The sequence below is a fragment of the Dipteris shenzhenensis genome, chromosome 12, assembly GCF_047967505.1.
Source record: "Dipteris shenzhenensis isolate YYH24624 ecotype China chromosome 12, Dip_SZ_1.0, whole genome shotgun sequence".
NCBI classification, from domain to species: domain Eukaryota; kingdom Viridiplantae; phylum Streptophyta; class Polypodiopsida; order Gleicheniales; family Dipteridaceae; genus Dipteris; species Dipteris shenzhenensis.
In genome coordinates this window covers 54950205-54972958 of record NC_141607.1, presented here as the reverse complement: position 1 = coordinate 54972958, position 22754 = coordinate 54950205, and the positions used below count along the sequence as shown (strand labels likewise).

General features: G+C 46.2%; 1 protein-coding gene across 3 annotated transcripts in view; it reads left to right on the top strand.

Annotated features, from left to right (window-relative positions):
* The first annotated feature begins 1568 nt into the window (after nucleotides 1-1568).
* The window catches only part of LOC147896413 (BRCA1-A complex subunit BRE-like protein), a 75582-nt gene continuing 54396 nt past the window's right edge, over nucleotides 1569-22754 (top strand). Inside the window, exons 1-3 of one of the 3 annotated variants that reach the window (XM_087382605.1) lie at nucleotides 1569-1732; nucleotides 1972-2059; nucleotides 2231-2420. In XM_087382605.1, coding sequence (XP_087238731.1) covers nucleotides 1622-1732; nucleotides 1972-2059; nucleotides 2231-2420 — 389 coding nt within the window. In that variant the 5' untranslated portion in view covers nucleotides 1569-1621. Of the gene's footprint in view, nucleotides 1733-1926; nucleotides 2060-2230; nucleotides 2421-22754 lie in introns of all 3 variants that reach the window. The other 2 variants (XM_087382603.1, XM_087382606.1) reach the window with 2 other exon arrangements.

Below are 22754 nucleotides of genomic sequence, written 5' to 3'. Positions count from 1 at the left end.
AAAAGAGTATTCAAAGAGAAAGATGTGGAGGGTAGGATCCTTGGTGACATGTGCTTTCTTCATTCACCACTTATGTGGCTTCCATTTGGAATTTTTGCAAGACTCAGTGGTTGGAAATTTAAAAATGCATTGGAGCCTTCCTCTAGATGGAGGAAGGGGGTAGGCGCCACATGCACTATATTCTCAAGACTACGAAATAGTTTGGAGGATTGGGCCTTCTTGACATCGCCCTCAAGAATGTGTCTTTGTTGGGGAAGTGGCTTCCCAAGCTATTGTCATCAGATTTACCATGGGTTGAGATAGCATGTTGGTTCATGGATAATTGTAAAAGCTAAAGAGTAGGGGTGTGGAAAGATCTATCTTGGTATGAGAAATTGTTTTCATATTTTCCATTATAGGTTAAGGGTTCGGATTTGGTTGGAGCGCTGATTAAGGCGTGGAAGGTAACTATCACATGTTCTTCATGGAAAGGTATAGGTGGTTTGTGGGGTGATGCTAGCTTAGGGGAATCTATTTGGTGGAGTAAAGCATTAACTTTGAATGGGTCTTCTCAGCTGCTCTTTCTAACCTTCCTCTAATAAGAAACATATACAAGAAAGGCGTGAGATACTGGTATCAAATATGGGATATGCATAAGGGTTCATGGTGGCTAATAGGAGATATTTGTTGTACCTTCTCTTTGATAGTTCAAGAGATTGCTTTCTTGTTCCAGATTCTACGTGGGCTTTTCGAAAATTGGCAACTAATACATGCTACTCACGGGTTATGAGGCCTAGGCAATGGTATATGGGTAAGACTCCTCTAACCAAGATTTTTGCTAGGGTTCTATATAGAAAGTTGCTTCCCAAAAAGATAAATTCCCTTGAGTTGAATAAAAGCCGGGGCTTGCGTCGTTCCTCTAGTTAGTGGAGGTGTAGATTTAAGGAAATTTGGTGGGAGTGTAAGGTGGAAAAGATCAGTTTCCTTTTGTGGAAAATTGCCAGGCTGTGGTTGCCTCTCAGAGATGAGCTGACGAAACACTTCCAAGTTAATCCATGCTATGGGCTATGCAGAAAATCTAAGGAATGTATAACACATTTAATGTCGAGCTACCCGATTGTTAGAGGGGTTTGGGCTCGAATCGAGAAAGTGGTGCACAAATCTGGGCTGATGGCCCGATTTTTAATTTTGAGTAATTGGAAACTGCCACTATTAGGTGATGCATATGGTCTCTGCCTATGTTGAAAGGGTGTTGGTCTTATATTAGAGGAGCAGTTTGCCTTGCTATTTGGAATACCACAAATCATTTGGTTTTCGGGGATGGTCAGTTGGCAGTTTCGGTTGAGTCAATGATCTTGAGCTCAGTGAAGGTTAATCTTAATAAGTTGGTAGGGAAATTCGATTCCCTTGTCAGTGATTGTCTACATCAAGTGTGATGAGTCTTACTTATGACTAGGTGCCCTTACTTTGCCATATTTGCGTAGGCCTTCATTTTGGGCATTTTTTGTAATGGGTCTTATTTTGGGACTCACCTTTCTTTTTTGAAAAATAAAATCGTTATTTAACAAAATAAGATGAATTTCATAGCACTCCCAGGCTCCAGCTCTGTCATCACTCACTCTCGGAATTTGTATGATTCGTAATGGAAGCCGTTTCAAGCACCATTTCTTACCAAGACACAGCAGAGCTGGCCCCCTTACTTGCAGCTCAGATAGATTATCTTGTCAGCCGCTCTCCTCCATTACAGCTTAGGGTGCATTCCTCGCCCGTCTAATTAGATTTCGCGTGCTCAAACAAGTTTGAAGATGACTATTCCATACCATTGTACAGACGATGTGTCCTAGATTTTCTCAACAGGACGTTTTGCTCGCAAAACTTGCGCTGTCGATTTTCTGTTTCATTTTCATTTTATTGCTGCACTCATCCATAGATTTCTCTTTGTCCAAGGTTGCCTTTTGAATGTTACTGTAGCAGCCGATTGTTACACTACAGGTTGAAAATGTTCGAAAAGGGTTTCCGAGTTCCCGATATGCAGATCGGTTCTCCTTGCTTGTACCGTGCTGCCTTGATCATGTTAAATGTCAGTTGCGTCTTTCTTTCTGTACCTTGCTGCCTTAATCATCTTTTAGTACTTGTAACGACAAAGAAAGAGTGGCTTTTTGGGTTCTAAAAGTGATAAATTCGTTCCTAGCAACATTTAGAAAGCCTTTCATAAGAATGCACGGTTTGATTTGCAACTCTTTGACGCCAGGGGATATCATTTTCAACTGTGAATACCCGTGGCTTGCTCCAGACGTGATCTTTTCTGCAGACGACGAGATGTTCCAGCCTGTAATGCTTACTGACGATGACCAAGGGAGCTCACAAGCCGCTTGGAACATTCTTAGGGATTGGAATGTCAAAGATCCATCGAGGCTGTTCCGACTAGTCATAGAATTAAGGTCCATTCTTTTTTGGCTGACAATAAAATGCTGCTTGATTTATTTTATAATGATTAGTTTGGGCTACACGTCTTAAACCTTCATAACTACTGGACATATGGTTGTGATTTAATAAGCTTAAGCTGGGCGTAAAGTGCATAGTCTCAAAGCCATGGTGATGGATAGTGTAAGAGCAATGCAGTTTAAAGTGAAGTCAATTATTCTCCTCATAATGATTAGTTTGAGCTACACATCCTTCAACGTGTTAGCTCCTTCTATGAAGCTTAGTGATTGGTCCAATCCTGAGTGCACGTGAATATTGCATGGTTGACAACGTGGTGATATCTCATGCATTCTCCTACGTAGTGGGAGGTCGTGGTGAACTATCATCATGCTCGTAGTCTCCAGGCGGTGACGAGGGTCGACCTCCACAGCTCTAGGGAGGGCACACGTCCCTTGATCTCTCCACATTGTCAGGGATAGTCGGTTTTATGAGTTGCCGGTGATCGCGGGCAGAGGCGGTTCATCTCGATGGTGATATAAGCTGAGGAGCAGGTCGTATTGCATGCTGGCTTGTAGGTGATTGTGTGAGCCTTTGTGGCCTTTTCTTTATGTTTTGTAAAGAGCTACAAGCCCAGTCGGGATGCATTGTGGTAGTTGATGAACATAATTGTTTTGAGGGCTTTATATGTTGATATTTCTTCTCGGCTCTCTCTCTATCTATTCATAAATATTTGCTTTAGCTTAGTTCATTTAGTTGATTATATTGCATGCAATACTGAAGTAAGGCATAAAGCCATCAGGGGTATCAGAGCCAGGACATCGACTTCCTTTGTGATAATCGCTGCTGTGGTGCGTGCATGTCTCGAAAGACTATACAACAGTGGACGAGCATTCTGGTTGTGAAGAAACGTAGAAGCAAATGAGATCCTAGGAAAATATCTTCTCTTGACGTGCTAGTAGAAGTGTGCTTTTGACTCCTACTCAATCCACAAAGGCTATGATGATGGACACCTCAAAGAAAGATAAGCATGGCGCTATTTTGGTGACCTTCAATGGCAATAATTTCGCGCCATGGCAGTTGGCTACACGTTTGCTCTTCATGGAGAGAGGCTTATGGAATATAGTTGTTGGCACGAAGAAGAAACCCAAGGAGAGGTCGAGACGAGAAAGTGCTAGGGTATCTAGGTAGAGCTTTAGGGCCAGAGTGTTTTCATCATCTGGATATCAAAGCTAGTGCAACAGAGAATTGGCAAACTTTGGAGACTCTTTGGAGTGCGCATGAAACATTCCAAGTCTAACTTGAAGCAAGATCTTGTGACTTAAAAATGGACAAGTCAGAAACCTTGGGAGTCTTCCTTAACCGAATGCAAGCGCTTCTTCGACAATTGGGTGATCTTGGAGCTTGGGTTGAAGATGAAGACAAGAAGGCCATTCTATTGAGAAACTTACCTCCTAACCAGTTCGGTGAAATACTACGCCTCGACGATGACATGGATTTTTTAGATTGTGTTAGCATGCTACTTAGTGAAGAGAAGTACAATCCTTTCACTGGGCTTGATGGGAAAGCATATGTTGCTAGTGATCAAGGAGAAAGCAACGTCGAGATACATGTAAGTGCAACTATTGTGGCAAAGAAGGACACATCAAAGAATTTTGTCACACCAAGCCGCGCGACCAGATCTTACTTGATGTGTTACTGAGGTCAGATATGCCGAACTAGAAACCATAGTGATGATGTCTGACATTGAGATGTGGTTTGACGGGGAGTCAGAAACCTTTGTGAAGGTGAAGGACAGCATGGAGTGCTTGGACTCTTCCAGGTGTGTGGCTGTTGATACTAACACGAGGATGGATTCTATGGAGTGCCCTAGGGTTTATGTCCAGATGGTTGCTGTAATTCGGAAAGGGACAGTACAGGATTGCACAGGCTATTGATATGTGTCTCGATGAGGTGCATGGTTTGCTTACAGAGCAAGCACAACGGCAGTATGACGATTGGTATGTTCTTGATGTTCTTCATTTAAGTCTTTATAGCATGATGTGGAGAGAATCTGCTCTTCATATGTCTCAGGTAATGCGAGATTGGAAGGAATGGGTCTTCTTCGAAGGCAGAAGGGGAAGTGTGGGTGCTTCGTCAAATCTCGGACACAGATTGATGGATAAGGTGTACTGAAGCCAAAAGAGTATCTACTTGAGAGCTCAGTGAGAGTTCGTGGTCCAGGTTATCTGGAGATATTCTTGGGATTTCATTTCTTGAGATGGTTCTTTTGTTACGGACCTAGCCAAAGGAAGGACGGGTTGAAACAGACCCTCAGATCATGGTGCCTCGATGGCTCCAAGTTGTTCACTAATTATGAGGGGGACAACTGGAAAATCATGGCGTTTGGATTACTCGAGTTCGAAGGCAGGAACATGACTGAAGGTGGTGGTGCCAGGAGGTGCTACCAAAGATGGACATGTGTACCAGGATGGTGTGCAAAAGTGGAATCGGACCTGGTGGAGTAGGAGCCATTGGATGAAAAGCCAGAAAAACATTTTGACATCGAGATGCTCTAGAGGACTACGACCAAGGAGTCATTGGAGCATCGTCATCGACGTGTTGGCATTGGGCCGAGATGTGTTGGGTGTTGGAAATGTCACCTCTCCATCTATAAGCCCCCATATGAGGAGAGCATGAGGGGGTGGATGAAACCGGCCTTCAAATAAATTAAAGCGGTGTCAAACTAACAAGTAACCAGTCAACACTGTTATATTACCAAATCAGCAAAAGCATTACCAGTAGACAGGAAGCTAGAGTGCCCCTGCACCAAGACAAAGACACAGATTGGCCCCAAACCCTGGCGCCCCTTCCGGTATTTCCTTAATTAAGTGAGAGGCCTTGAAATCCAGGATACACCCCTTCATACAACTGGGGCATTCCACATCCCAGTGGGCATCCACATACCCTGCATAGCCTTTACTGTTCACCGCTCTCACTACTCCTGGCAGTAGGTCTCCATCCCTACTCCAGGAAGCTTGCATACAGCCCGGAACTCTCACTAGTGACCACACGTGGACATACAATAAATCCCCATAGCTGTTACCTGTGCCCAATTAGTCATCCATCTGCTCAATGCAGAGAAAGAAAGCATACATACACTTTCTCAACTGTCCAGGACTGCCATGGCCAATACTCTCACACTCTATTGGTCGCACATATCCTGATACATCAACCTGTTTCCCATAAGAGAACTAGCATCACAATATAGCAAACACTATGGCAGTCACACCTTTACCATCCCTCTTGGGGTTCCAGGGATACTTCCCATTCCAAGCATGGATTCCCGACCCTTGCCTACTCAACAACGAGGCTATACCAAAGATGTGCTGTCTGCCTAGCAACCAGTGCTTGCATGTGACCCATCTCTTAGAGATACCAAAAACATATTTCGGCACGGAACATGTTACTTGCCAAAGCCAACAAATAGGATACACAATGAGTGCCAACTCACACGTATTCAATGCTTTTCCCTCACCCAGAGTAGGTATCAGTATCACAAACATTAGCCTGGGGGGGCTTTGCTCTCACACCCATGTGACCATAGGCATCCATTCTTAGTGCAAACACCTGCATTAGAACTCAGGAGCTGCTACTAGCAGCCCTTGTAGGACCACACACTCTCCTGTCAACCACAAGTGTCCACTGACTCATTGGAATACCCAAACAATGGGTGAAAGCATAAGTGAACTGCCCACGATGCTCAGAAGCACGAACAACCTCTGCAAGCATTCATTGTATCTTGCCAAGCAAGTCTCTCCAAAAACACAGCCCAATGCTCACGGGCAATCACTAGAAGGGATGGGCGCGCCCTTCACCAATAGCGCCCTCTTGAGCATAAGCATAGAACCAATGGTCAACTGTAGAGAGGCCAATCTCAGCTTGTCAACATCCTGTAGGTGGACCGTGACCAGCAATGAGCTGTCCGTACAAGCTGTACGTCATCCGTACATACAGGTACTTGCAACTGTACACAGGCCATACAAAGGCCGTACTCACAATCAACCTGCATGTGTGGCAGTTTGTACCTATGACAGCCCGTTACGACGACGGGCGTACGGTAGTCCGTATACATAGGCGCCAGCAGCTCTGCTCCAGCAGCCGTGAGTGTTTCACACACTCAGCCCATTGCAACAGTCCGTACACACAACCGTACGTACCCTCTGTACCATCGGCTGTACCAGATCTGCATCTATTCGTTGTACGGGATCCGTACTACTAGACTTTGCCCTCTGTATAGAGCCCGTCCTACACTCTGTGCCAGCCACAGCCTGAAAACTCTCCTCAGTCCTGCAGCAAATCTGTGGCTCCGCGATGACCAGCCAGCTTGTGACGGAATCTCGTGTCCGCCATTCACCCCATCTTCCAGCCGCCTATGTACATGGACTTTCCACGAGATTCCAAGGAATTTCTTGCCAAAATGGTTTTGCATGGGCTTGCTAGGTGGCAGCCCACGCCTTGGGTTGCCCCCAAGGGCCTTCAATTGCCCCTTGCCCCTTCTATGGGAACCATACCAATGACAAACCTGTAAATCCTAAGGTTCTTTGGGTCCCTCTTGGCCGTAGACCTTTCATTTGCCCCCAAAGCAATAATGCTAGGGGTTCTAGCACATCGAGTAACCCTTGACCTCGCCCCTTGTTTTCCCTGGGTCTTGCCCACATGCAGGCCAACATGCATGCGCCAGAAATCACGCCCTCGTGACATACCCTTCTCTTGAAACATTGCAAGCGTCCTCGATTGCATTCTGAAATACATGTGAATATACCATCATTAAAGCATGTATCACAAATTGGCATAGCATATATGATTTTTCAGAGGCTAGGGTAGCAATCTATATACACTGCAAAAACCTCATAGTGACTAGTACACTGATCATAGAAGTCCCAATGTAGATATACTGTTAGCTACGGGTCAAACATTTAATGTCACCAAGCGACCTCCAGATATCTGAGCCTGTCTGTAACAAAGAGACAGAGGTATTACCCCCCTCCCTTCAGCATCAGGCAATGCTCCAGACCTATGCTTTGCTGAGCCTGAAGAAGCCACAACAGAAGTTGGCTCAAGCTAAAAAGCTTCCAAGTAAAGCTGAAACAACTGAGGTGTATCTGCCAAATCACCCTCTTCGAGCCACTTTGTATACAAACTAGAGAAACTTTACCTCCGACTTTCCTTCCCTTATGTGCCAATCCCTGCTCTGGAACTAAGATAGCATCAAGTTCCCCAACTCTTGGCTACACACAGAAGGCATATTTTCTGGCACATCTCCCTGGAAAGGTTTGAGAAGATTCACATTTCAAGCATTATGAACCCTCCAAAGATCAGGTAGCTTCAAGCATAAAGCTACAATCACTGATCTGCTTACAAACGATGCAAAGCAATACTTGCACCAGAGACACAACCACAGCCTCACCTCCTTAAAGAAGATGGTGATGTCTCCTCACCAAAGCAACCACAGACTCACCCCCTTGAGAAAGTTGGTGATTTCCTAGCAACGGAACCATGAAACCGGCCTTCAAAAATTTAAAGGGCAGTAAAACTAACAAATAACCAGTCAACACTGTTACATTAACAATTCAGCAAACGCATTACCAGTAGACACGGAGCTAGAGTGCCCTTGCACCAAGACAAAGACACAGATTGGCCCTAAACCTTGGCGCCCCTTTTGGTATTTCTTTAATTAAGTGAGAGGCCCTGAAATCCAAGCTACATAAAGGATACACCCCTTCATACAACTGGGGCATTCCACATCCCAGTGGGCATCCACATACCCTGCATAGCCTTTACTGTTCACTGCTCTCACTACTCCTGGCAGTAGGTGTCCATCCCTAGTCCAGGAAACTTGCACACAGCCCGGAACTGTCACCAGTAACCACACTTGGCCATACAGTTCCCCATAGCTGTTACTAGTGCCCAATTAGTCATCCATCTTTTCACTGCAGAGAAAGAAAGCATACATACGCTTTCTCAACTGTCCAGGACTGCCATGGCCAATAGTCTCTCACTCTATTGGTCGCACATATCCGGATACATCAACCTGTTTCCCATAAGAGAACTAGCATCACAATACATCAAACACTATGGCGACACTTGTACCATCCCTCTCGGGGTTCTAGGGATACTTCCCTTTCCAAGCATGGATTCCCGACCCGTGCCTATTCAACAACGAGGCTATACCAAAGATGTGCCGTCTGCCTAGCAACCAGTGCTTGAATGTGACCCATCTCTTAGAGAAACCAAAAACATATTCCGGCACGGAACATGTTACTTGCCAAAGCCAACAAATAGGATACACGATGAGTACCAGCTCACACGTATTCAATGCTCTTCCCTCACCCAGTAGGTATCAGTATCACAAACATTAGCCCGGTGGGGCTCTGCTCTCACACCCATGTGACCATAGGCATCCATTCTCAGTACAAACACCTGCATTAGAACTCAAGAGCTGTTACTAGCAGCCCTTGTAGGACCACACACTCTCCAGCCAACCACAAGTGTCCACTGACTCATTGGAATACCCAAACAATGGGTGAAAGCATAAGTGAACTGCCCACGATGCTCAGAAGCACGAACAACCTCTGCAAGCATTCATTGTGAACCATCTTGCCAAGCAAGTCTCTCCAAAAACACAGCCCAATGCTCACAGGCAATCACTAGAAGGGATGGGTGCGCCCTTCACCAGTAGCGCCCTCTTGAGCATAAGCATAGAACCAATGGTTAAGTGTAGAGAGGCCAATCTCAGCTTGTCAACATCCTGTACAAGCAGCCTGTAGGTGAGCCGTGACCAGCAATGAGCTGTCCGTACAAGCTGTACGTCATCCGTACATACAGGTACTTGCAACTGTACACAGGCCATACAAAGGCAGTACTCACAACCGTACCCGTAGCAACCTGCACGTGTGGCAGTTCGTACCTAGCCCATTACAACGATGGGCGCATGGTAGTCCGTATACATAGGCGCTAGCAGCTCTGCTCCAGCAGCCGTGAGTGTTTCGTACACTCAGCCCATTGCAACAGTCCGTACACACAATCCGTACGTATCCTCCGTACCATTGGCCGAACCAGACCTGCATCTATTCGTTGTACGGGATCCATACTACCAGACTTTGCCCTCCGTATAGAGCCCGTCCTACACTCTGTGCCAGCCACAGCCTGAAAACTCTCCTCAGTCCCGCAGCAAATCTGTGCCTCCGCGATGACCAGCCAGCCTGTGACGGATTCTCGTGTGCGCCATTCACCCCGTCTTCCAGCCGCCTACGTACATCGACTTTCCAGGAGCTTCCAAGGAAATCCTTGTCAAAATGGTTTTGCATGGGCTTGCCAGGTGGCAGCGCACGCCTTGGGTTGCCCCCAAGGGCCTTCAATTGCCCCTTGCCCCTTCTATGGGGACCATACCTATGACAAATCTGTAAATCCTAAGGTTCTTTGGGTCCCTCTTGGCCGTAGACCTTTCATTTGCCCCCAAAGCAATAATGCTAGGGGTTCTAGCACATCAAGTAACCCTTGACCTCGCCTCTTGTTTTCCCTGGGTCCTGCCCACATGCAGGCCAACATGCATGTGCCAGAAATCATGCGCTCGTGACAGTGGACCTGGGTCTTGAGAGACTGACACATGGGCAGAGTATTGACTGCCATGTGGGCAGGAATCAAAGAGAGAAACAAGAGAAGGGATGCCACATGGGCAGCACATGGCTTGCTATGTGGGCAGCACCCCAGTGAGGTACATGGAGCTTTGCATGAACTGCAGGAACAAATGGCACAGCAGAGGGCTACAGCATGGACCCACAAACAGCCACAATGAGCTAGCACGTGAAGAAGAGTATGGAGCTGTTATGAGAAGATCAGAGGGCCATAATAGTACTGAAGCATGGCAGATGTGTACGGATTAGAGGCGCCTGCTGTACGGCTGGTTTCAGGGACATGTACGGAGCTTGGGCAGGAGCCCTAGAGCTGGAACAAGCCTGGAGCAGAGGCAAGATAGTCTGGGACAGATTGCGATGGAACTAGTACATGGAGGTGCACTGTTTGCAGCAGGTTTGGGGGGGGCTGGACCCTGAATATATAGGAGGGCATCTGCCCTTGAAGTGAGGGCCAAAGCCCTAGTGTTGTGGGCTGGGGGCCCTTGTTATGAGAGCCTTTAAGGGCGGTTTGGCAGCAGACTGGTCGGCCTGTTTGGGTCTGCCAGAATGATGCTGCTGGTTGGTTTTTTGGAGCAGGCCTTGGGCCTATATAAAGAGGCCATTGCGCCTTATTCATTCATCCAACAGATCAGCCATCAGAGGAGCAACAGGAGCAGCTGTACTCACATCCTCAGGCCTACATCCAGGAGGCAGAGGAGACTAGGAGTTGCTGCAGACCGAGTTCATCATGGGCTGGACCTTGGTTGTCTTCTAGGGCAGAAAGGTGTTGTGATCTGGACGGAGAGTCTACATATGCTCGAGGTGGAGCACGCGAGCTCAAGTCTAGAGATATCCGGCAGATAGTAGGAGTACCTTGTGGTAAGATCAAAGGACCACGCTCTGGTGGGACTTTGGATCTCTCTCTCTTTTGTTGTGTTTATAGTTTTGGACGGAAATATATTGTTTTGGTAGCTTCTATATCTGGCTGATTATTGTCTATTGATGAGTTTGCACATCTATGTGATGCACATTAAGCAAAGAAGTTTGTGATTCCACTCCCCACACACATTGTGTGAACTCCTTGGCTATTCTATCAGTCTTCCGCTGTGCGTACCCTCTGTTGGTTCATTTCTAACAAGAAGATGGGATGCACAGGCTTTGTCTGTGATTTCACTTTGAATGAAGAGGTCAATTATACCTCGTATTCAGTCCTTGTCGGACTTTGAAGAGTGCTTGGCATATCTTAGAAGCAATGTAAGGCAAGAGTCTCATTTTTGAAATGGGACCTTGATTTAGTGCATATGAATAAAGGAGATACAATGGCAGGTCATGTCACGCAGATTGAAGGCTTGCGTGAGCAACTTTTGAATATTGATAAAGTCATACCAGATTCACAGCTTCTCTCTACTCATTGAACGCGCTATTGGAGACTTATCTTTCTGTTCATACGTCACTCAATTCGTCCATGAGGGAAAATACCAACCCTCTCACTCTTCAGGAGTTGGTGGTACTTTTATTGTAGGAAGAGCTGACTAGAAAGAACATTTCAGTGCATGTAGTGGAGAGCAAGCTTTTGTTGCAAAAGGTAAGGGTAGAGCACGATGCTGGTCATACTTCTGGTAAGGATAGAAAGGATGCTAAGAAGAAAGAAAGAAAGTTTATTAAAGTCTTCGAAAGACCGATGGGTCTATGAGACTGTGAAAAATCCTGATACAAACAAGCTGTGTGGATGGAGCTACTTAGTGAGGGCATAAAATCATAAATAGAGTGCAGGTGTCTGCCCGCGGACGTGGTCCTATGGCGTCTCTTGGTCGTAGCTCTGCGTCTGATAAGGGCTACAGTGACCCCTGTCGGTGGAGCTCCAGCTCTGAACAGAGAAGATATCTTCCCAAGCGTAATCTGTGCATCAACCCTATGTTTGAGTTGTCGTATCACCACTGTAGAACGGGCATTGCATTCATGATTGCCAAAAGAGGATTGCAAAAGAGAAGAAAAAGAGTTTGGTATCGCTGTTGCAGGGTCTTCAGCCACAAATGCAGGAAACGATGATGCCTTAACAAATCTTGTAGAACATGATTGGGCCTTCTTCTATTGCAATTATGATGTCTCTTGGGATTCATGTGTATTTTGTGTTAATTGCAAACACGTCGAATTTTGATAACGGTCAATCTAGACACATCACATCCCAAGGAGGACTTATTTGACGTGCTGTCATGTGTACTGCCTGTTGGCATGAAGATATTTGGTGCCAACTTCTAGACACATCACGTCCCAGGATGGACTATTTGACATGCTGTCATGTGTACCACATGTTGTGTCACATGCACCAGGGTCAAGCTCAATTGGCTGCCTTCTCAGCCAATTGCAGCTCCATATGCAGCATATATGGCAGGTTTTGGGACCTCCAGAGGGCAGCAATAGGCAGTCTAAGTGGGCTGGCGGAGGCGCCTTTTATAAGCCTCAACCCCCTCCAGGTATGCTAAGTTGATTGGATCTTTGATTTGGCTCCTCAATACCCTACTAGATCTATGTTACTCCATTGGTCTTCTTAGCTCTTTTATGCAGAGACTTAAGAAGGCTCATTGGGATGTTGGTCTTCGAATTCTTTGGTATCTTCAGGCGTCTTGCAATCGTAGGTTGTTTTATCAGTCCAGACAACATTCCAGGATCCAGCTTTCAGGTTGGAGTGACTCCGACGGGGGAGGTGATTCTGACACTTGCCGTTCCACCACTAGGTACTGTTTCACTCTCAACGGCATCACTTGGAGCAGTAAGAGGCAACTGACAGTCACTCTCTCGTCTATTGAGGCAGACTATCGTGCTGCATGTTCCAATACTTGTGAGGCAGTTTGGTTCCGGTCACCTGCTTATAGAGATTGGGTTTCCATAGTCAGTCCCGACTGTCATCCACAATGACAATCAAAGTTGTATCGCTTTGGCCATGAATCCGGTGTTTCATGCTCGTACCAAGCATATTGAGATCCGGTACCACTATGTCCGGGAGAAGGTTCTTGACGACGTAATCCAGTTGACTTATTGCAAGACGGAGGACAACAAGGTGGACCTCTTCACCAAGCCCTTGGCGCCTTTGTGTCCTTGAGTGAGGGCCTTGGTTGTGGGTTTGCTCGCCCATGTGAGGGAGAGTGAGGGCCTTGTTTGTGGGTTTGCCTGCCCAAGAGAGGCAGAGGAGGGTCACCTTGATTGCTGTCCATGCACCCGGACCATACGGAGAAGGAGCATAGGCATACGGAGCTCATATTTGCTCGCCACCAATCCACGGCTAGTGCAGGACAGTGCGAGGTCACATGGGCCTGTTGCGGGGACACATGAGCCCACTTTGGGCCTGTTACCAGGCAGCCACCAGGCTGCACGTGTGGTGCCTAGGTGGCGTCTTGCTTGGCGGGTATACAAGCCCTAACCAGGGCCATGAGGCCTGACCTACTGGTCGGCCTGACCTGACCCAAGGTCAGCCACCCCCTATGGTCAATTTTTCTAGAAAGAGGGTGACCCTCTAAATAGAGCCCGCTGCCCCCTCCCCTCATTGTTTTCCATCTCAGTGCACACTTGTGAAGCCACCAGTGGAAGGTTTAGTCTTCCATCTTTGAGCATAGCCCAGTAGACTATTTTGCAACAGCTCAGACTGTGGTTTCCCTTGGGTCTACCGGTCTAGGTGACCATTCAATTTTCACAGTAGCTACAAGCAGTGCCTTAGGGTCTTCCACCTATGGGGATAGTGCAACCATTTCCACAGCCAGCTCTCAGTTGTCTTCCATCCTTGGAGTTAGCTCATCTTAGTGAGCACGCGTAGATGATGGGCCTCTTGGGTCTACCACCCATGGGGATCATTCAGCTTCAGTAGCTTTATCTCTTGGGGTCCCCACCTGAGGGGATCATTCAGTTCGTGTCGTTACATCGGTTGTTATCATGTCTAGTTAGTTCCTCTAGGTCTTCCACCTCGGAAGCTCAATTAGCTAGATCAGCTTTAGCAGGGGAGCATATTGTTTTCACAGCTATGAGTGACCCATCATCAGTTGCCATAGATGAGCCTCTTGGGTCCACCGTCCATGATATTTTGGCGGAGGATCAGTTTTTCAGTCAATGGTGGGACAGCCCACCGAAGGGCTTAGTATGCCTGGTACATACTTGGGTAGTTTCCAGCCAGGAATGCAGAATTTGCAGCAGCATATGGAGGGTGGAATGCCCCCTGCAAATGCCAATATGATGTATGCAAACATAGGGACTACAATGGTGGACCAATTTGCTTTTGCAGGGTAAAGCCCCTAACACTTGGATTGAGTTCAAGCAAGTTCTCTCATGTGCTTGGCTTACCACCACTTTTGAAGTGGATATAATGACAGCATGGCATAAGCTGGATGCCGCAAACTGTAAGAATCTTGAAGAGTATAACAAAAAGTTCTAGGAGGTCTTATTGCCAGTCAGCTCGTATAGGACCGTATCATTGTCTGAGCAGGTGGAAAAGTATTGTTGTGGGCTGCCAAAGGAGCTTCGTGATTATTGCACCAAGACAAAGGTCTCCAACATCTCTCAGCTGATTGAGAATGCTACTACAGCCTATGCTCTGATGCAAGGGATGACTCCAAGATTCAAAGGTAAGCAGCAGGATGACTCTTTCACGAAAAGGAAATTTGCCAAGACAACCAAAGTCAAGTTTGATGTGGACCAGCGACCTAATAGTAAGCCCAATACCAAAGAGAGATTATCTCCTGAGGAACGGCAAGCCCTATTTGAAGCTGGAAAGTGTTTCCTTTGCAAAGAAGAGGGCCATCAGGCCAAAGATTGCCCCAATCGTAAACGGAAACAACCTATGGGAGCACATGAAGTGAAAGAGGACAGCCACACGCGCTAGGAGATTTGTTTTCCTTTGGTCGAAAGCAGTAATTTTGGTATGAATAATTGTAACAGCCAGAAATTGGAGAGTCTCCTCTTTCTAGGCTGCTTTGTTATTTGCAGGATGGTTCTTCCCTGCTAGTTTTGTGGATTTTTGTATCAGTCAGAAGATGGAGAGTCTCTTCTTCTAAGCTGAATGGTAAATTGCAAAGTAAGTAGTCCTTGTTACTATTGGATTGCTCTTGTTGCCCGGCATGGCTAGAGCAGCACATCCATGTATCACATGCCTGTTTTGGATGCTCTTGTTGCCCGGCATGGCTCGAGCAGTAAATCCATTTAGTACATGCTAGTTGGTTTTTTTAATTTGAACCATGAGGCAAGGATCCAAGTCTAGCATAGATTGGCTGAACCGATTCAGCTTGCGGTGATGCAAGTCTGAAAGGATATCGAGTACCGGGATCTATGTTCCTAGGATCCATTATTGCCATGTGTGTGTGGTCAAGTTATTGGTGGCGAGTGAACTAGCAGACTTCACTCAGAGTGGTGTAGTCCACTCAGTTGTTGTGCTTTGAGCTGACTTCGGTCGTAGCTCCTTCAGGCTCAGCAGAGCATAGGTCTGGAGCATTGCCTGATGCTTAAGAGGGGGGTAGTTCCTCCACCCCCTTGTCAACAGACAGGCTCACGGTATCTGGTGACACTATATGTTTCACCCGAGGTATTGTTTGCTGACAATACATCTGCTACGGAACTTCTATGATGAGTGTACTAGTCACTCCACACGGATGATGCATTGATATATGGATGGACACGCGCGCTCTCCTAGACCATATCATCATTGCTGGTGGTTTATGTTTATAGCAGCAAACTTGATAGTTTGCTGTTTCAAGAGGAGGGTATGTCACGAGGACGTGAAAAGTGATGTAAAGTATCTTCGTAACTCAACCTATGCTTAACCCGGGGTTAACCATGGTTAAGTGTTGTAATGGTTTGGCCGTGAGGGACTGGCTAGAGAAAGTGCACACTTCCTAGAAGTTCCTAAGGGCAAAGTCTAGGTGCACCACTAGGTCCTAGGGGCAAGGCAAAGGCTTTAAAAGAGGGGTCTAAAAGTTGGGTCGAAGGGCAACCAACGTTGTCCTTGGTATGGGGATTAGGACTTTAATGAAGGGGCAAATGGCAAGGAGGAGGTGCCATTTGTCAAGCATGTGTATGCATGCCCTTCCCCCACCTTCCATCTCTCTCCCCTCACTCTCCCAGAGGTGTAGGACGTTTTTTAGTTGTTCTTGTGCAGTTTTTGAGCTGTTCGAGCTGTTTCAAGCCTGTTTTCAGCCGTTTTAACACTGTTTTGACTGTTCCAAGGCTAGTACGCATTTCTAGGAAGTGCCAAGACTCTTTTTTGAACTTTTGGGAAATTTTCGTATGGACCGTACAGACGTCCGTACGGAATCCGTACAGACGTGTTCAGCTGCCTCCTGTAGGTGCTCGGAGTTGTCTTTTGCTGTGCTGAACCTTTGTGCACATGTTTTTGGCTGCGTGGAGCTGTTCTGGACCAGTGCAGGCTGCAGGAGGAACTTTCCCTGTTGCTTTTGGCACCTTCTCTTAGGAGAATTCAGGCACAGATCCCGAGGCAATCATTTCGGGGCAGATCTGTGAACCATCTTTCCTCTACAGCTCTTTCTTGTTCACCCTCCGCTCTCTACCTTCATTTCTCTCTTCTCCTGATTGCTGGAAGACACCTGCACCCTGCGGGGAGCTTGGACAGAGGATAGGTGCGAGGAAGGAGCTCACCCCTTTGCCACAGACAGTGGGAGTTGGTTCCAGGTTCGGTTTTTCCTTGTTCTTTCTTGCTTTGCAGCTTTTTGCGGTGCATGCGTGTTGTGTGCAGTCCTTTCAGGACTCCAACAGGTTCTAGTAAGCACCCAAAGGCAAGGGTGATCCTGTGGAAGGCCTAAGGACGGTGTGGATGCATGTGATAGCCGAAGTGAATGCCTGAGTATGCCTTGCCAGTGGGAATTCTAGTGGTGCACTGGGATTAGATGCCTTGAAGACAAGTAGAGGATTTGCAGAGAGGAATAGTGCAAGGTTGAACCCTTGTTGTATGTACCAATTTCATTCCTAAAGAAATAAATAAATACCGGAAGGGGCGCCAAGTGTTTGGGCCCAGTGTGGTGTCTTGTACTTGGTTTCATTGAGCAGGGGCATTCTAGCCTCCATCCAGTTATTTCTCAAGTTGTTTCTAAGTGGTATTGTTTAAAGTTAGTGGTTGGAAATGGTGCAATGTGGCTGGTATGTACCAATTTCATTCCTAAAGAAATAAATAAATACCGGAAGGGGCGCCAAGTGTTTGGGCCCAGTGTGGTGTCTTGTACTTGGTTTCATTGAGCAGGGCATTCTAGCCTCCATCCAGTTCTTTCTCAAGTTGTTTCTAAGTGGTATTGTTTAAAGTTAGTGGTTGGAAATGGTGCAATGTGGCTGTGAATAATGAATATGCAATGCAAGTTATGGTCTACTGCCCTTTAGGAAACTGAAGGCCGGTTACATACAGTTTCAGCAGCTCCTGGCATCATTCAGGTTTTTCGGGAGACATTTATATACACAGTTCCAGATTCTAGGAGGGTGGCAGAGTTTTTACCCTCAACAGTTATCATGCCATCAAAGGAGGCAGGTGTATTCCAGCTTTCCCTCACCACAGTCCTGCAAACAGCAGTACCACAGTTTCCAAGAGTGCATATGAGTATTCTGGAGTTTCTGGATTGCCATTTATCGTACACCGTGACCTCATTGTGAGCCCTATTCCAAGGACGAGTTAGGGATGAGCTACAGGGGGTCCATTCTCATTTACCAAAGTCACAAGCCACGGCAGGGTAGTTCGAGTTGTGAGGGCAAAGTGTTGCGAGGTATCCACCTAGCAACAAGCTCAAAATAGGGGAATGTCACATGCACCAGGGTCAAACCTAGGTGGCAGTGACAACTGGCTGCCTTCTCAGCCAATTCCAGCTCCATACACAGCATATATGACAGGTTTTGGGACCTCTAGAGGCCAGCAACAGGCAGTCTAAGTGGGCTGGGGGAGGCACCTTTTATAGGCAGCCTCAACCAGCCCTAGGGTTGATCAAACAGTCCCACCATACTGGCTGGTCGGCCAATTAGGGCTGGTTGGGTCAGCCAAAAGGCCCTTCCAGCCTCTGTATAAGAGGTTTTTCACCTCATTACAGCATCCAGCTCCTAGCCTCCAGCAGCCCCTTTCAGCCACCCTTTGGGCGAGGTTGGGTGTCGTATTTCCGCAGAGCATAGCTCCATCTCCCGCATGTCATAGTTAGGGGAGTGGTCTCAGCGCAGTTTTGTATGCCGATTCGGCAATTATGTATAAATAAAGCAGTGTACTATAGCTAGGTAGATCTTTGGTGTCTTTCATGCTTGAGTTCTTCCTTGTATGCTCATGTAATTTCCGCACAGCTAGTCGCCGCATGTTACATGTTGGCATGAATGCATTTTGTGCCAATATCTTCTTATCCAGCTAGAGGGATTGGTGAGATTTTACTTACAGCCATTGATGGCTTGGGCCTCCGCATGCTTTATATGTCCGTGGGATAAAGATTTTGCTTTTGGTCCCCTCATTCACTAGAAGATGATTTCAGGTCATCTTCGAGGATGACACGTGTATGGTTATTGACATGGAGAATGATTATGCATTGATGTTATCAAGAACACTCTGTCATAGTCTTTTTCAGCTTGATGCATATGATAAAATAGCACAAACTGCCAATTCAGCTTCTACATCTAACCTCTGCCATGCAAGATGTAGAGTTGTGGCATGCTAGGTCTGGGCATGTCACTTTGGTAGTCTTATGCTTTCGTAGCCTCATTTGGAAGCTCCTCCTAAGCATATATACGAGGGGTGTATTCTCGGAAAAATTGCATAGGTTCTCATTTCCTAAGAATGGTGTAGTTCTGGTTTTGGCATGGCACTTATACCCCTTAGCCTTAGATCCACCTAGTCTAATGCCATATCACCCTCACCACGGACCTTGACTTTGATTCCTTTCTGATCATTTACGTAAAGCCCAAACAAATATAATACAAACATTGATCCTTTAAAAGAAATTGTCGACCGACCCTTCTGAGGTCATGTTGCCTCAACTTGAGCGTAACAGATGAGAGTGGTCAAATTCACTTAGACCTGTAGCAGATTCTTGAGATGACCACGGACTTCTACCAGCGCTTTTTCCAACTGGAGGTGGAGTCCTCATAGGTTTTCACCTCTTGGGAGGCTGTTTGGTCCCACATATCTCCGGTGGTCTCTTAGAGCATAAGTATGCATCTAGAGCATTGACGAGAAGCTCTTAGAGGCCCCCAAGGCCCTCCCACCTCAAAAGTGCCTTGGGGAGGACAAACTGACCTCGACCTTCTTTCGTTGTTTCTAGAAGTTCATTCATACAGGCCTTTCAAGATATTTTTGATTAAGGCTCCCTTCCTCAATCCTGAAGTCGTGGATGGATTTGTTTAATTCCAAAGAGGCGAGATAGATCCGGCATTTGACAGTGGAGACCATCATTTTATTGGAACCCGACTACAAGCTCTTAGCTAAGGTCTTGAGTATGCGGTTGAGTTCCATCTCACAGACATCATACATGACACAAACATGTTTTGTTTAGGAGCACATCATCTTAGCCAACATCTTCACTTTCTAGGAGTTTCTTAACTGGGCGTGGGAGGAGTCACAGCCTCTTGCGATCCTTCTCTTGGATTTGGAGAAGGCCTACAACAGCCCGTAAGGCAAGTCCACCAAATCCCAAGTGTGGTTTTCTAAATGGAGTCAATCTCCGCTTGCATAGCCTGTATCCAATGCACATTATCACATGCATCATCAAAACAATCAGGTTCAACCATTTCCAACAAATTGTTCGCCCAAGTCGAGTCAAAATAATTGACATAGGTTCGAGATCCACCCTACCTATCCTCATTGCCTTTTTTATGTGGAGACAATTAAGCATTGCTTCTAGGATTGCAGACAGGTGAGGATTATTTGAAACGGGATTGCTAGGATGTCCAGCTCTTTTGCTCTATCCCCCTTCTTCATGACTTGCGGCTCAGTTGCTTGGCTTTCTCTTTCGGGGCATCAAGTCTTTTTGAGAGACTTGACTCATCTTGGGCCACTAGCAATTAGACGACACTTGGTCGAGTCATATATTTGGAGAGCCAAATACACAAAGGCTTTGGATGGATCCCAAGTTCACCCCTCCCAAACTTTGGCCAGTACATGGGCAGACACTATACATACACTGATGGCCATATGAACAATATGCAGGAGTCTTCTGCTAGCAGGGCTATTTTCCTCAAGGAATGGAGGGGGTCCCAATTCTTCTCTGAGACTTCCACAGGGTTGAGTTGGCGTTTTCAGCCTCAACCTTGGTTATTTTCTACTGCATGATGTATTTCCACCTTGAGCTTGCTCTTTGCAGGGCTTTTTCATACTTAATGGATGTCTTATTTTTGCCCAAAATAAAAACAATTGGCATCCTCAGTGTCTCTAGTCTCACGACATGTGTCGCCAGGAAGTGGTGCAGGACGTTGCTCTCCTAGAGAGTTAGGAGCAGCCAATGAGGGACTGTTCTAGCTTCCTAATTGCTGAGCTTTTTGTGCCACAAGATCCTCAACGTCTTGCTGAGTGATAGGGCCAAGCATCCCTACTAGTCAAAACCTTTTTGGTAGCCAGATTATAGAGTCTGTAACCCTTGCTTTCAATGTAATAGTCCACTGCTCAGCTTTGTCATCAAGATTCCTCTCAATTCTTGAGATACATGTGCATATGCTATCATATTGGAAATAGTCACTTCCACTGAGGGTGTGATCAAAGTCTTCCCAATATGCATCCAAATGTACAGAAGTAACTGACATTTGGTCTCTACATGTGCATATGCTATCATATTGGAGATAGTCACTTCCACAGAGGGTGTGATCAAAGTCTTCCCAATACGGATCCAAATGTACAGAAGTAACTGACAGTTGGTCTCCATTCATACCAAGCTTGGTACGGTGTCACATAACCTTAACTGCTTTAGTGGAATACTTATTCAAAACATGATTAGAACACATAATAACTTCCATCAAAACTTATGAGGCAGTGTTTTGGCCTTAATCATGCACCTTGCCATTTCCAGCAATGACCTGTTCTTCTGCTCAGCCACTCCATTACACTGTGAGTACAACAGACCGTCCATTGATGTATGATGCCTTTCTCACCCAATAACTTTGCTAACTCCTTGGACATGTACTCCCCCCTCTGTCCGTATTCTGCAACCAGATTGATTCTCCAGCAAAGCAATGAAATGCTTGAACACAGTGAACAATTCTGATTTCTACTTGACTGCAAAGACCGAAGTGAATCTTGAAAAGTCATCCATAAAAGTAACAAAATAGAAATGACATCCAAGAGATTGCATCCTCATAGGACCGCAAACATCATTATGAACTAGCTACAATTCCTTTGCAGCCCGAACTACAACATTCAACCTATGCATTTTTTCCAAGAATACACCCCTCACATATATGCTTAGGAGGAGCTTCCAAATGAGGCAATGCACATACAATCTAAAATTTCTACAAAAGCATACATTAAATGTGCCATGGGGCAAATGATTTCAATGATATCCCAAGAGAGGGGTAAATGATGCATTTAGGAGGTTCCCTAAAATAATGTAGACATGTGGCATACTAGATCCATCTAGGGAATTGGGGCTCGTTGGAATTTGACAAGCAGGAACTTTCACGTAAGAGATTCTGTGAGCTTGCTACCATCGAGGTTGGCTAGGAGGAAATTATGTGCCTATGCCCGTGATTGTAAAGAGAAAGATAAGCCTTTGAATGGTCAGTCGTAATATTTGGTATCGGAGCCGCGGGTGATTGGAAAAGGGGGATCACGAGAGGTTTTGGATTGGCCAGGCGTATGCTTAAGCTCACGGGCTAAAGAGCAGAAAATGGTACGGGAGTTATCGGACGAGCCACTGGTCATCGCATAGGTGTGGATGTAGGTTGGTGATTTGTGATGGTGTGAGCACGCTTGGCGTGACGGAGCGTCGGGCTGTTTGCGTCGTCTGGTTCACATTATATCCAGTAGTTCGTCAATGTTGGAGTTGCATGTGAAAGGATGGTAGGATCGCGTACAGTCGTAGGTTTACAACTTGGTTACCTTCAGGACTCCTTGGCATCGCGGGAAGGGACTAGCTGTTGTAATATTGTGGTTATGAGATTGGAAAGCAGTCTGTAAATACAGTTTTAGGCGGTGTTTGATTTATTATTATTATTATTAATAAAAAAACACCCATCGGCCTAAATGGAAGTAGAAGAAGAAGCTTCTAGGGTGGATCCCGTAGAGTCGGGAGTCCGGCCGACCTCGTAGGTGTCGCGCTCAGCAGGCCATACGTTGTTTGGTAGAATTGCATTATTGGAGGATGCCTTGCAACAGATTTTAGCGCAACAGTTACAAGCAAATGTAGGGCAATCCGAGCTCAGGAAAATGGTTCATAGTATGTCTGCTAGACCATCTCGTGATGAGAAAGGAAAAGCTCCAATGGAGTCTGAAACCAATGTTCATACGGTCGAGCCTAGGAAGGCTAAGGTGCCTAATATTGCCAATTATAGGCCATAAAAGTATTTTGGTCGGATGTCTGACCATAGTTCCGATATCATAGAGACCTGGTTACACAAATGGAACGAGGCCTCTGCCATTTGTGAAATCAAGAATGATATGAAGAAAATCCGCGAAGCCACCCATATGTTTAATGAGGTAGCGGATAGGTGGTGGATAAAATAACAGAAAGATGGAATGGCATCCACTCCTTGGAAGGGGTTTAA